This window comes from Mauremys mutica, chromosome 1 (genome assembly GCF_020497125.1).
Source record: "Mauremys mutica isolate MM-2020 ecotype Southern chromosome 1, ASM2049712v1, whole genome shotgun sequence".
Classification (NCBI taxonomy): Eukaryota; Metazoa; Chordata; order Testudines; family Geoemydidae; genus Mauremys; species Mauremys mutica.
Genome location: NC_059072.1, coordinates 301,612,106 through 301,625,010, shown reverse-complemented (window position 1 = coordinate 301,625,010; position 12,905 = coordinate 301,612,106). Strand labels below are relative to the sequence as shown.

General features: G+C 42.2%; 1 protein-coding gene across 1 annotated transcript in view; it reads left to right on the top strand.

Moving 5' to 3' along the window:
- The window catches only part of VWA8 (von Willebrand factor A domain containing 8), a 282,235-nt gene that overhangs the window by 66,240 nt on the left and 203,090 nt on the right, over positions 1-12,905 (top strand). Inside the window, exon 9 of the mRNA XM_045012690.1 lies at positions 8,496-8,600. Coding sequence (XP_044868625.1) covers positions 8,496-8,600 — 105 coding nt within the window. The remainder of the gene's footprint in view (positions 1-8,495; positions 8,601-12,905) is intronic.

Sequence of the window (12,905 nt, the reverse complement as noted above, 5' to 3'; positions counted from 1 at the left end):
CTGCTTGTACACATGGTCCTGCTAATGGTCAGAAGAGAGGGCGCATCAGTGATCTTAATAGCATTAGCATGGCCATGTCAGCACTGGTTCACCACACTCCTAGACCTGTCGGTGGACATGCCCATAACTCTGCCGCTGATCCCAGACTTGATCACACAGGACCACGGCCACCACCAGCATCCCAACTCCATGGCTAAATCCCTTGGAACTCACATGCTCACACCCTGTTAGGATGGTTCTCCTTGGCAGCAGGAAACCATCCACTAGAGCCACTTATTTGGCTAAACAGAAGAAATTTTTTATTTGGTCATTACAAAAGGACACTCCACCTTTGCAGTCATTGATTCCCTTTATCCTGGACTATTTATTACACCTGAAACAGCAGGGCCTGTCAGTGTCGTCATTAAAGGTGCATCATCTCAGTTTTCCATTCGGGTTTGGCCAGCTGGTTGGTTTTGTCAACCCCATGGTTTGCCGCTTCCTCAAAGGACTAGATAGACTATACCCTCAAGTAAGACCGCCAGTCCTGCCAGGGATCTCAACCTAGTGCTCTCAAGACTGATGGGTCCTCCCTTTGAGCTCTCTTGTCTACCTTTCCTGGAAAGTAGCGTTCTTGGTGGCTATAACTTCAGCCAGGAGGGTGTCTGAGTTTAAGGCCTTAACTTCTGAGCCCCCGTACATGGTCTTGTATAAGGACACGGTGCAGTTGCAGCCACACCTAGTTTTTCTCCCAAAGGTAGTTTCACAATTCTACGCGAACTAGGACATATTTCTTCCAGTATTCTTTCCTAAGCTGCATGCTAGCCACCAGGAGCTAATACTCCACTCCTTGGCTGTCAGGTGAGCATTAGCCTTTTACATTGAAAGAATGAAGCCTTTTTGGAAATCAATGCAACTCTTAATTGCGGAGCAGATGAAGGGGCTTCCAGTGCCATCCCAAAGAATCTACTCCGGCAAGAAGGAACTGAAGAGGCGGCGGGTCGGCAGAGACCTATATACACCGCTATGAAGGTGCGACTCCAGGGGGCTCCACAACCGACCCGATGGGTACTGCTGCGGAAAAAACTTTCCGACGACTGTGAATGCGGAACACACACCTACTTGAAATGGACATGAGCAACATATCTCAAAGAACAACAGTTACGAGAAGATAGGTAACCATTGTTTTCATTCATCTGTGTAAGAGTTGCACAATCTAACACTTAATTATATAGAATGCCAACTGTAGAGCAGGTAAATTGAGCAGTGATTGGGATTTGAATTTTCTGGAGTTTCTTTTTCTCCCATTGAAGAGTATACATATATAATACCTTTTGTGATTCCCAATGACATTCATAGCTATGATCAGATTTTTATTTTTTTTTTACTTTACTACCATAACTCAGTTATTTATGGGCTTGCCTAGTACCTGCCCTGCCCCCCCCAAGGGGGAAACACAGAAACATATTAGTTATTACTAATTTTAGACTGCTGATAAAATTTATTCTTTCTACAAATAATTGGAAGTAAAGTGTAGTAATTTTTAGTAACCTATTTTTAAGCTAAACAATATTAACTGAACTATTCAGTAATTTCTAGTAATTGAATTATGAAGTAAAATTTGTACATTGTAATGGAATCAATATTTAATTATTATAAATTGCTTTGAATGACTAAACCATGCTGCAGATTTCTGTAATACAGATATTTATTTATTACTTCTACAAAACTACCCATTGCATTGCATTTCCTTTCTCTGAGGCCTGGTCTACACTAGGACTTTAAATCGAATTTAGCAGCGTTAATTCGAATTAACCGCTCAACCGTCCACACTAGGAAGCCGTTTAATTCGACCTAGAGGGCTCTTTAGTTCGAATTCGGTACTCCACCCCGACGAGGGGAGTAGCGCTAAATTCGACATGGCTATCTCGAATTAGGCTAGGTGTGGATGCAAATCGAACTTACTAGCTCCGGGAGCTATCCCACACTGCACCACTCTGTTGACGCTCTGGACAGCAGTCCGAGCTTGGATGCTCTGACCAGCCACACAGGAAAAGTCCCGGGAAAATTTGAATTCCTTTTCCTGTCTGGACAGTTAGAATCTCATTTCGTGGTTGGACATTGGGGCGAGCTCAGCAGCACCGGCAGCGATGCAGAGCTCTCCAGCAGAGGAGTTAATGTAATCTCTGAATAGAAAGAGGGATCCAGCATAGACTGACCGGGAACTCTTGGATCTGATTGGAGTGAGGGGCGAGGAGTCTGTGCTTTCGGAGCTGCGCTCCAAAAAACGGAATGCAAAGACCTACGAGAAGGTCTCCAAAGCCATGAGAGACAGAGGATACAGCCGGGATGCCACGCAGTGCCGCGTGAAAATCAAGGACCCCAGACAAGGCTACCAAAAAATCAAAGCGGCAAACGGACGCTACGGAGCCTGCCACCACTGCCCCACCTGCGACCATGGACTCTGACGATGGGACAGTGTCAACGGCCAGTTCCTCGGCGATGTTCGCAGACAGGGAAGATGAGGAAGGGTTTGTGGAGGACAAGGCAGGCGACAGTGCTTACAACGCTGGTTTCCCCGACAGCCAGGATCTCTTCATCACCGTCACGGAGATCCCCTACCAACCGTCCCCGGCCATTAACCCGGACCCTGAATCAGGGGAAGGATCACTCGGTAAGTGCTTTAACCATGTAAACTTTTATTCTTAATATAACAGGAATCTGAAGTATGTGAAAAGGAGGTCTCTCTATATATGGGGATAGAACAGAAATCCTCCTGGGAGATCTCGACGAAGCTCTCCTGGAGGTAATCGAAAAGCCTCCGCAGGAGGTTCCTGGGGAGAGCTGCCTTATTGGGTGCTCCGTGGTAGCACACTTTTCCGCGCCAGGCTTTCATGAGGTACTCATGGAGCATTGCCTCCCCGAGCACGGCTGCATAGGGCCCTGGTTTGTGCTGGCTTTCACGCAGCATGCGCTCTCTATCTCCTTCAGTGACCGTCCTCAGGGTGATCTCGCTCGGAGACTCCTGCATCTAATTAGGGGAATTACTGTAATGTTACGCCTGGTCCAAAGTATTTTTAAAAAATCTCCATACAGACGGCATAGCAGAGACTCAGCACGCTGCTGCGTGACGAGCGTAACGGAAAGCCAAAGAATCAAATGGACGCTCATGGAGGGAGGGGGGACTGAGGACGCAAGGTATCCCACAGTTCCTGCTGTCTCCGAAAAGCATTTGCATTCTTGGCTGAGCTCCAAATGCTTCTAGGGTCAAAAACAGTGTCCGCGGTGGGTCAGGGCATAGCTAGGCAATTTACGCAGCGCCCCACCCACCCCCAGAAGTGAAAGGGAAAACAATCCTCTCTTGACTCTTTTACATGTCACCCTATCTTTACTGAATGCTGCAGATAGACGCGATGGTGCAGCACTCAACACCAACATCCTTGCTCCCCCCACGCTATGGATGGCTGATGGTACAATACGACTGGTACCCGTCCTCATCATCAGCCTATTGGCACATGGGGCAGTGCAAAAGGGCTGGTAACCATGCTGACTAGGTCAATCAAGGGCGCCTGGCCCTAATTTTTCCTGGTAGATGGTACAGTATGGCTGATAACCATCGTCATCATAGCAACAGGGGGCTGAGCTCCATCAGCCCCCACCCTTCATGTGTAAAGAAAAGATTCAATTGCCCCTGGACTAGCAGCAGGATGATGGGCTCCTCTCCTCCACACTCCTTAATGTCCTATCTGGACTATCATAGCAACTGAAGGCTGCCTTCCACTCATTTCTCACTAACAAGTCACTGTGTCTTATTCCTGCATTCTTTATTACTTCATCACACAAGTGGGGGGACAATGCTAAGGTAGCCCAGGAAGGCTGGGGAAGAATGGAATGAACAGGTGGGGTTGTTGCAGGAGCACCACCTGTGAATAGCATACAGCTCATAATCTGTGCAGGATCTGACACAGAGCAGCTGTGCTCTCTGGTTCTCTGATACAATGGTTCTGTAGTACACTTCCCCATATTCTAGGCAGGAATGATTCTATTTTTAGATACCAAAAAGGAGGGATTGACTCAGGGAGTCATTCCCAATTTTGGCTTTTGCGCCCCTGGCTAAGAGCAGCCAGGGGCACTTATGACAGCAGCAAATGGTGCAGTGCAAAAGGACTGGTAACCATGCCCATCTTATTACCAATTTATGGTATGGTAGATGGTACAGTATGGCTGATAACCATCTCTGCTGTCATGCAAAAGCAAATGCATGCTGCTGTGTAGCGCTGCTGGACCGCCTCTGTCGGCGGCATCTAGTACACATACGGTGACAGGCACAAAAGGCAAAATAGGCTCCATGGTTTCCACACTGTGGCGTCTGCCAGGGCAATCCAGGGAAAACGGGCTTGAAATGATTGTCTGCTGTAGCTTTCCCGGAGGAAGGGATGACTGACGACATTTACCCAGAACCACCCGCGAAAATGGTTTTTGCCCCATCGGGCACTGGGATCTCAACCCAGAATTCACAGAGACAGACTACACTGTGTTCATTCTTCGCAAAAATTTATCTTTGCAAGGAATTCACTCCCTTTTTCACATCACACAGCTTCGACTGTCTCCAGACCTGCCACAGCATCCCCCTCACAGAGGCTGGCAAAGATTAGGCGGCGAAAGAAAAAGACAGGGGACAAGATGTTCGCTGAAGTTATGGGGTGCTCCCGAGACGAGGCGGACCAGCAGAGCCAGTGGAGGGAGACCCTCTCTCTGTACCAGCGCTCACACAGCGAACGGGAGGAGAGGTGGCGTGAGGAAGACAAGCAGGCGACTCAAACGCTGCTTGGACTAATGAGGGAGCAAACGGACATGCTCCTGCTCCTTGTGCATGTTCTGCAGGACCTCAGGCAGGAGGACAGAGCCCCCCTGCAGTGTATCTGCAACCGCCCTCCCCCGCCACAAAGTCCCATATCCCCCTCACCCAAAATAACCAGAAGGAGGGGTGCCAGAGGCCGTGTAAACTGTCAGTGCACCCCAGCAGAGTGCTCAAGTACCGAAAAGCTCTCATAGCCTAAATTTTGAGAAGTCCTTTCCTTCCCGCCTCACCCAAGCCCCCATCCCAGTTTCATCCCCTAACTGTCTAGTTGATAATAAAAAATACTTTTCTGTTAATTACTTTTTCCGTCATGTTCTTTTAGAGGAGACTGTGTTTGAAGGGGGGGGAGGGGGTTGGTAATTTGACAGGACAATCACCTTTACCAGGGTACAGACATGGGGGCAGGATCAGCAGCAGGTCACACACACACTGCAGTCAGTACGCACCCTGGTCGGTATGGGAGGTGGTTTGCAGGTTCTGTGTGGGTGGGGGGGTACGTGACTTTGTAGCGGGGGAGGGGGGTTACAGATCTCATGCAATGGTCCCTGTCCTGGACCACAGAGCCACGCAGCAGAGGAATCTGTATCCGTCCTCCCCCGCCAAAAGGCCACATAGCCCCCGCACACAGAGTCCCAAAAAGGAGGGATGGCAGGCTCCGTTGAAACATCCAGTCCGGCACTGCAGACCGCTCTGGGAGCAGGAGCCTGTCATTCCTCGAGTTTACAGGCGGTCTTTACATCACCGCACACCCTACCCAGCACAGTCCGTGTCCCAGTTTCAACCCTGTAACACAAAGTCATCAATAAAGAAACCTTTGTAAAGTTACAGTGGAACATGTATTTTATTTTTAAACGTGTGTTGGAAGTTGGGGAAGCGGGGTGGGCAGGGTATGTAACTGCAGATGCTAGTCAACAGTCACTTGGTAAAGAAACAGGGGCAGGTTCAGCTTCTCTGTAAAGAAACTGAACAGTCACAGGTCACGCTGCTCACTGCTCGCTGGGACTTGAAGAGTTCCTTGTCGCTGTGCAAGGCGCCTGCACAGAGCTTCACGAGCCAGGGCATTAGCGGGTAGGCTGGGTCCCCGACGATCACTATAGGCATCTGCACATCCCCGAGCCTTATTTTGTGGTCCGGGAAGAAACTACCTTCCTGCAGGCGTCTAAACAGACCAGAGTTCCTGAAAACACGCACGTCATGAACTTTGCCTGGCCACCCGACGTTGATGTTGGTAAAACGTCCCCCATGGTCCACCAGTGCTCGCAGCACCATTGAAAAGTAGCCCGATTTCTCAGCAGCTGACTGTGGATTTCTTATTGGTGGACGATAAGGTGCGAGGAGTTGACAACGGCCATAACTGCAGCGGGATCCGTGCTCAAAGTGCTGTGGCGCCCGCGCTGTCACTGAGCAGAAAAGTGCACGAACAGATTGCCCGCAGGCGCTTTCAGGGAGGGAGGGAGGGAGGGAGGGCGTGACTGACGGTTCAATGATGACAGTTACCCAAAACCACCCTCGACACATTTTTTCCCCCAGCAGGCATTGGGGGCTCTACCCAGCATTCCACTGGGCAGCGGGGAGTGCGGGAACTGTGGGATAGCTTCCCACAGTGCACCGCTTCCAAAGTCGACGCTGGCCCCGTTACTGTGGACTCAGACAGTCGAATTAGTGTATTTAGTGTGGATACACAAATTCGACTTCATAAGGTCGATTCCACAAATTCGAATTAAGTAGATTCGAAATAGTCTTGTAGTGTAGACGTACCCTGAGATATTTAGAAAATATATGTAAGCATGATTTATAATATATTATAGTGTGCCATACACAGAATGATTCAAGTAAATGCAGAAGTCACAGTAATACACGGCTTAATTTATAAATATCTTGTAGGGAGGGCGAAAGAACCTTTTTAGTCCCAAGTACCTAATAGCCAATATTGCCTAAACTTAAATGTCATAGCTGAGTTTCCTCATAAAAAAAAACTTGCTTTACTACAGTTATGGCTGCTGTTAGTTTTAGTTCCTTTTTGAGAAGTGATTGAAAAGTATACCCTTAAGGACCCCAAAACATTAGAATTTAACAATGTCAACATTTTGTAACTAGTAACTCTTCTTGAGAAGTCCTACCATCACTGTATACAAAGTTGTCTCTACACCCAAGAAAAGCAGATTGCAGGTATCAGAAGTGACAGAAATGGGCCAGATCTCTCGACTTGCATATGAAAATGGATCTAAATAGAAAACTGAAGATAAAAGAGAAGTGTGAAGGGGCAAAGTGTCACATTTGTTTCAGTATTAAAATATTTCTAAACTGGATCCACTTTTAATAAATCTTGTTTTGCATGTGAGTCTTCTCTGCCCTTTTTATAGTTTCACACTCCTATCTACTTTTATGGGGAAGTGTCTTTCTGCAGTTTAGTCACATCGATCTCCAGTAATTTTTATTGATCTCTCTACAGTAGTTCTGTTGTTGGCTTGTATTCTAAATGATTATCCTCCCGTTGACCTTCAACATGCTGCAGCCAAAATGTCTCTTCCTTTCTTGATGCTTTAATTGTTTCACACCTTGTTTGAATCGCCCTACTGGCTTCCTGTGTTTCCACATAAAGTTCATACTCCTCACTGTCAAGACTGTGTTGCATGGCTCTTGTCTCCATCTTTGACTTTTTTTCTATTACACCTTCTTTTATGTTCTATTCTTTGCCAAACCTTGCCTCCTTTCGCCCAATCTTTCACCTACTCATATCTTCACTCCTTTCATGTTATCTCCGATACTTGAAACAGCCTCACTGTCTAGTGGGCCTCACCACATTGCTCTCTTCCTAAAAGTGCCTTTTGTCTTCCCTCCCACCATTTATGACTTAAGTAAAAAAGAAACAACCCCCCCCCCAACCTAGTAAATATTTATATTCTATCAATTCTGTTGAAATCCTGTCAAATTCTGTTAAGATCCAATTACAAGATGCATGCCTAACCTCTACAATGTATGTTGATATAAGTGATGCATCTAGACCCTCCTTCTCATATTGTTTAACCTGGATTATAAACTCTTGGAAGCTGAGATTTGCCTTTTTAGCACCATTCACACTTATAGTGCAGCAGAAACAACAAAAACAAAATCTTATCTGCTCACAGACTGTCCAAATGTACTGAATTTCTTGGTTACAGCACTTTTTAAAAAGCATACCAGATTTTGACCACTGGAAGTCTGCAGTGGAGACCAGTATATGCAATAAGCAACTGCAACACTCTGCTTCTCCCTGATGTCTTCCAAAACCTCAAGGAAGTCAAGTAGCGCAGAGCACCAGAAGAAAAGACAGCAGCTGTCATATCTTGAAACTACCCCGCCTCCTCTGCATGATGTTAATCAACAGCTGGTGGCTCATTCTTCAGTTCATATCGAGATTCTTTAGTTTCTGCAGTTTCAACAATTAATCCTTCCCTCCACCATCAGAAAATAACATGAGACCCAGTGGGAGTGGAGATGGGGAGGTAGGCGAGACAGCTATTGGGGAAGCATGGATGAAGTGTCCCTGGTTTTGTCTCAAAAGCTGAATGGTACACTTGTTTGTTGTCATTCCTCTTTTGCAGTTGTCAGTATAATGGGTTCCAAGTTAATGGATAATGGAATTCATCTTTCCTGTATTTTTATTTCTAATTAGGATTCCTTCCCTATGATGTCAATCCAGGATATAATCAAATGGCTTTACCCTTATCATGTTCTATTAGGAAAGGAAGGCAGGACTGCAGTAGAAGATGCATTAAAAGTGAGTACTGTGCATTTTATATACAAATCCCAGAGAGCCGTGAGTTGCTACAATAGCCCCACTAAATTATAATAAGACACCGAAGCAATGCAAATTATTTAAATAATATATGTTAATACCGATATTAAAAAAGGTTTTGAACAATACCTTCATAAACCAACAGATTTCATTAGCTGATGAGTTTTATATCTTCTAGTGAATTTAGGCCACAATTCACAGGTTCTTAAACACATGCATAACTTTAACAATGTAATAGTCCCATTGATACATTGTAACTACTCACATGTTTAAAGTTAGGCATGTGCTTAAGTGCCTTACTGAATCAGGGCTTTAGAGAGAAGATATTAATGAGGTAGGTCTTTGTCACTCATATGGAAAATAATAATATTCTAAAATTCATAAATTTCTTATAAAATTAATTGTGATTAAATTATTTCACATGAAAAATATTGAGTGTGTCATGATAATTTGTTTATCTTTATAGGCATTTGTGTCTGTTAAACCTTCAGTTAATCTATAGAGCTTTCTGAAATAATGCTGAACAAAAACCATCAAACGAAAAAAAAAAAAAGAGAAAATGCTTATTTTATGTGTCTTCTTTTCTCTGCCCACCTTCTCATCCCTCCAGCATTTTCATAGATTCATAGTCTTTTTCAGAGTCATTATTTCCAGATAGAATTTCCCATCTTGTAAGTATGCCCTACATTCTTTTTTACTTTCCATTTGGCCATATTGAAAGGCTTATTGTTTGCTTGTACCCAGTTTATTAAGCAATCCAGGAGCTGTCCTCTTCATTATTTACCACTCCCCCAATCTTTGTTTAATCTACTAACTTTATCAGTAATGATTTTGTTTTCTTCTGGGTCATTGATAAAAATATTAAAGAGCATAGGGCTGAGAATCAATCCCTGCAGAACCCAGCTAGAAACATACCTGCTCAGTGATGTTTGTCATTGACTGTTACATTTTGATGACATAAATCTGTCATCCAGATTTTGATAAATTTGCTGTGTGCCATGTTGATTTTGTATTGTTCTAGGTTTTAATCAAAATGTTGTGTGGTACCAACACAAATGCCGTACAGAAGTCTAGATGTATTGCATCAGTACAGTTACCTTTATCACTCAAACTTGTAATTTCATCAGAGAGTATCAAGTTTGTTTGACAAGATCTATTTTCCATAAACACATGTGGTTAGCATTAATTATATTACCCTTCTTTAATTCTTTATTAACTGAGTCCTGTATCAGGTGTTCCATTATTTTGCCCAAATTCAGTGTCAGGCTGACAGGCCTATAATTACCTGGGTCATTCCATTTGCCTTTTTGGCACAACGTTTTTCCAGTCACCTGGAACTTCCCCAGTTTTTCAAGATCTATTTAAATCAATATTAACTGTTCAGAAAGGTCCTTGGGGAGGTCTTTTAAAACCCTTGGGTATAAGTAATGTGTACCTCTTGACTTTAAATGTCTAAATTTAGTAGTGGGTGTTTAATATCCTGCTTAGTTAATGCTGGAATGGAAAGTATTTCATCATAGGATATGCATACATCATCTGGCTTTTTCCCACATATGAAACAGAAATATTTATTGAACACTTTTGCCTTTTCTGCATTATTATTGACCATTTTACCCTTTCCATCTCATAATAGACCAGGGGTAGGCAACCTATGCCACGCGTGCCGAAGGCAGCACTCAAGCTCATTTTCAGTGGCACTCACACTGCCCGGGTCCTGGCCACCGGTCCGGGGGGCTCTGCATTTTAATTTAATTTTAAATGAAGCTTCTTAAACATTTTAAAACCTTATTTACTTTACATACAACAATAGTTTAGTTATATATTATAGACTTATAGAAAAAGACCTTCTAAAAAGGTTAAAATGTATTACCGACACGCAAAACCTTAAATTAGAGTGAATAAATGAAGTCTCGGCATACCACTTCTGAAAGGTTGCCGACCCCTGTAATAGACTAATACCATTAGGGTACTTTTGCCGTGATACACTAAAAACATTTCTTATTGTCCTTAACTCTGTTAGTTGTAGATATTTCCTTGTGTCCTTTTGCTTCCTTTATCAATATCTACAATTTCTAGCTTTAATTTATATTAATTGCTATCAACGTCTCCTTTCTTCTACTTTTTAAATTTATTTATTGCTTCTTTCACTTCCCTAAGCCAGTCTGGTTTTTAACCTGTGTAGTGTTCTTCCTCAGTTATGTTTTTTTGGAAATTCATTTTTTTGGAAATGCATTTCAACATCTCTCAATTAACAGTTATATTTTTTTCTGTTTAAATTCTCCCAGCCGATTTGGCTCATAATTGGTTCCAGCTTTGTAAAACTGGTCCTTTTAAAAGTGCCCCATATAGATATTACTGGTTGGAACTTTATTGTGTTTGCACATAAGAAATATAATGAAATCATGATCACTTGCACCAAAGCAACCATTAACTTTTAATTCTAAGATCATTTCCTCTTTATCTGTCAAGATGAGGTCTAATATAGAATTCCTTTTATATTAGCTGCAATGCTTTGTGAGTTAGGTAATTGTCATTTATACTACTTAGAAATTCCAAAGACGTTTTACTATTAACAGCTTGAGACTTCCGGTTGAACTGTGCAGGAAATGTTTTTTTTCTGTTTCTGATTGGGACAAAAAGTCAATCTTGGAAATTTTTGTGAACTGAAAAATCCAGGAAAAAATAATTAATTCAGATCAATCAGAATGTTTCAGTTTTGGCCATTTTTATTTTTTATTATAATTAGCTTAGCTTTTGATACAGAAATTCATTTTGAACTGGAAGACTGGAATTTTTCATGTATAAAATGTCAAAACATTCTGAAACTATTTTCAACATTTTTTCGAGTCAAGAAATTCATTGAAACTGACCATTTACTGTGAAAAGTTTTTGTTTCTTTTAACCTATTCACTGATGAAAAGAAATTTAATTGAAAAATTCACTACCAGCTCTAACCTCCAACATTGTTACTCAGATTGAAGTCACACACAATAGTGCTTTTTTTCCCCCTTACACGTTATATAGGTAGGTCCTTAAAGAGTCTGATTTGGTGGTGTGTACCCATTTTGAGCTTTATCTGTTACATAGTCAGTATTCTCTTTAATTTCAATTAATTTTTTGAGTAATGATTGAAACTTTAAAATATTCATGGGCAGTCCTTTCTTTATGTTGTGATTTTTAATTTATGCTGTTGGCACCCAGAGCATTAGATAGCAATCTATAGTTGTATTTGAGAAATGTGAAGAAATAAAACATTTCCTTCCCTTGTTATAATTGCACCTGGAAATGATGCTGTAATTATAAGAGTCTGTCAGCATTGCTTGTGGAAATAGCTTTGGACCTGATCCAAAGTCTATTGAACTCAATGGGAGTCTTTTTGTTTACTTCAGTTAACTTTGGATCAGGGTCTCTAACTTGCCAATTAAAATCTTAGTTCAAGATGAAACTCAGAATGCACATTCTCAGCTTTTTTCTGTTCTTCTTCCAATGTTTAGTGGTGGTTGAAATTGGTTCAGCTGTTAAAATAAAAATAGAATTTTTGGCAGTTTTGCACTAAAGTACACTTATGCTTTTTAAAAAAAGTTCACGTTTAAACATGGAAAAATTTGTAGCCTTTTAGTCCAGAATGTGAATCTATGAGAGTGAAGAGCCAAAGTATGTGTCTGATTATGTTACAAAAAATAATTGTTTTTCTAACCTTAATTTGCAATGCTATGGTATCTTGTACAAATAAAGAGACATAAATTTTATTCTTTGAAACACACTTTTAATAAAAGCAATCGAATGTGCCTAAAATAACGTGAAGCTTATTTTAATGTTTTCAAGAGACAAGGTGAGTGAGATAATATCTTTTACTGGATCAACTTCTATTGGTGAGAGAGTCAAGCTTACACAGAGCTCGAAAGCTTGTCTCTCTCACCATGGAAGTTGGTCCAATAAAAGATATTACACAACATGGCTACAACAACACTGCATCAAATGTTTTAATCACAGCAGCAATCTTCGTCATTATCTGAATTACCAGATAGATATTTATCATGATATTTGAACTCTGAACCTTCATTACCTAATTGCTACGGAATGTCCTTTCACCTGCATGGAACATGAGGCTATAGCCAAGATGGCCAGCCAAATTTAAGATGCTCTGGAACCAATTTTTTAAAAATGAGTTAGGGTCCTTTTTGCTTCTTGATTATGTAGAAAAAAACCAAAAATCATTTCCCAAATAAGTGTGGGTTAGGTTTTTACTTGTTTTTTTACCTCTGAAATCGCAGGTTTTACAGGAGG